The sequence below is a fragment of the Leopardus geoffroyi genome, chromosome X (genome assembly GCF_018350155.1).
Source record: "Leopardus geoffroyi isolate Oge1 chromosome X, O.geoffroyi_Oge1_pat1.0, whole genome shotgun sequence".
NCBI lineage: Eukaryota > Metazoa > Chordata > Mammalia > Carnivora > Felidae > Leopardus > Leopardus geoffroyi.
The window spans coordinates 105,049,411-105,050,830 of NC_059343.1; the positions used below are offsets into that span (position 1 = coordinate 105,049,411).

The 1,420-nt window shown below is 41.3% G+C and overlaps 1 protein-coding gene across 1 annotated transcript; it reads left to right on the forward strand.

Moving 5' to 3' along the window:
* The first annotated feature begins 649 nt into the window (after positions 1–649).
* LOC123594258 (cytochrome c oxidase assembly factor 1 homolog) lies at positions 650–1,003 on the forward strand. The gene has a single exon (XM_045471013.1). The coding sequence runs from the start codon at positions 650–652 to the stop codon at positions 1,001–1,003; it is 354 nt and encodes a 117-aa protein (XP_045326969.1).
* Positions 1,004–1,420: the final 417 nt, after the last annotated feature.

Genomic DNA, 1,420 nt, shown 5'->3' on the forward strand with positions numbered 1-1,420 from the left:
CTCTCTCTCTCTCTCACACACACACACACACACACACACACACATTTTTTGTCTCACTTAAAACACCATTTGAATTGTTTTATAGACTGAATTAAAGACAGTGAGGGGCAGTGACAGACATGCATATTAAGACAGATCACATAGTCAGATAACAGTGGGAGATGCAAGCATCAGCTTTCAGAGCAAAGTACATTTAGGTGGATAATTAGTGTTGAAAGGTCGTGGTGCAAAAGTAGACCATGAGATATGGCATCCAGAAGTGGGGCTCCGGGATATGAGTCTATAACAAAATCCATAATTAATACATGATAACAACTGGAAGGGGATAAGGCAACAAGTTACTTTCAAATCTGGAGAGGGGTATGGTCTTAGGTCAGAAAGGAACTCTGCCAAAATTAAAGGGCTTCCAGTTCAGGTAATACTGGGATCACTACTTGAAAAATAATACTTGAAGACTCATCAAAACTTCATATTAAAAAGAAACCAGAAGGGCAGGCAGGCCTGTGGGCTTTTCCCACCCACTCTCCCACCTCCAGAAGGAAAGTACATGTTCTCTGTTGCATGTGCTTATATCACTGACAGAACAACTTTCCTTTGATGATTTTCAAGAAAGCTGTACTATGAAATGGCAAAGTCTCCAGGAGGCAGAATGCCATTGCCTCTGGGGAAACAGGTCCTTTTTTCCAGTGTAGTGGTCAGTGGGAGCTGTGCCCTTACATATTACCTTATACAAAAAGCTTTTTCCAGGGCTTCCTATTATGAGCTGGTATTGGAGCAGCTGCACAGCCACCCTGAATCCCTGGAAGCTCTGTGCACTCCTCTCAACATCCACTATCTACACCTCACTGACAAGTACAACTTTGTGGATATTGCCAGTACCCAGTTGAAGATTCCTGTCTCTGGATTCAAGTCAGAGGGCCATCTCTATGTCAGCTCATCCAGAGATGCCCCCTTTCAGAGATGGCACCCTCAGGATGTCTTCTTAAATCTCAAGGATGGTTAGCAGATTCCTGTGTTCAAGTTCAGTACGGACAGTGGTGATGATATAGAAACAGAGTAAAGGTGATCAAAAAGACTCAGCATTCTCCAAGCATGGCCTTTCCTCATCACAATGTACCCTCCATGGCTGTAAGCCAGTTTTTCAGCCAGAGGGGATGATTATATGTGCTGGCATATGGTAATTTTGGTATAATTCTAATTTGGCCACACTATTGTAGGGTTTTTATTTAATCAGAAAGTTTTACTATGAATTTATAGGTATTTATTTGAGAACTCACTGTGTAAAAGCAGAACACAGAATAAAAAGAATCGCTATTTAAAATTTTTAAAAGGAGAAGAAGAAGAAGAAGAAGACAACAAAGTAGAAGAAGAAGAAGAAGAAGAAGAAGAAGAAGAAGAAGAAGCAGCCACCACCTCCAGA

Excerpts from the sequence above, each read along its gene's own strand:
- LOC123594258 (XM_045471013.1), top strand. The coding sequence starts at position 650 with ATGCCATTGCCTCTGGGGAAACAGGTCCTTTTTTCCAGTGTAGTGGTC.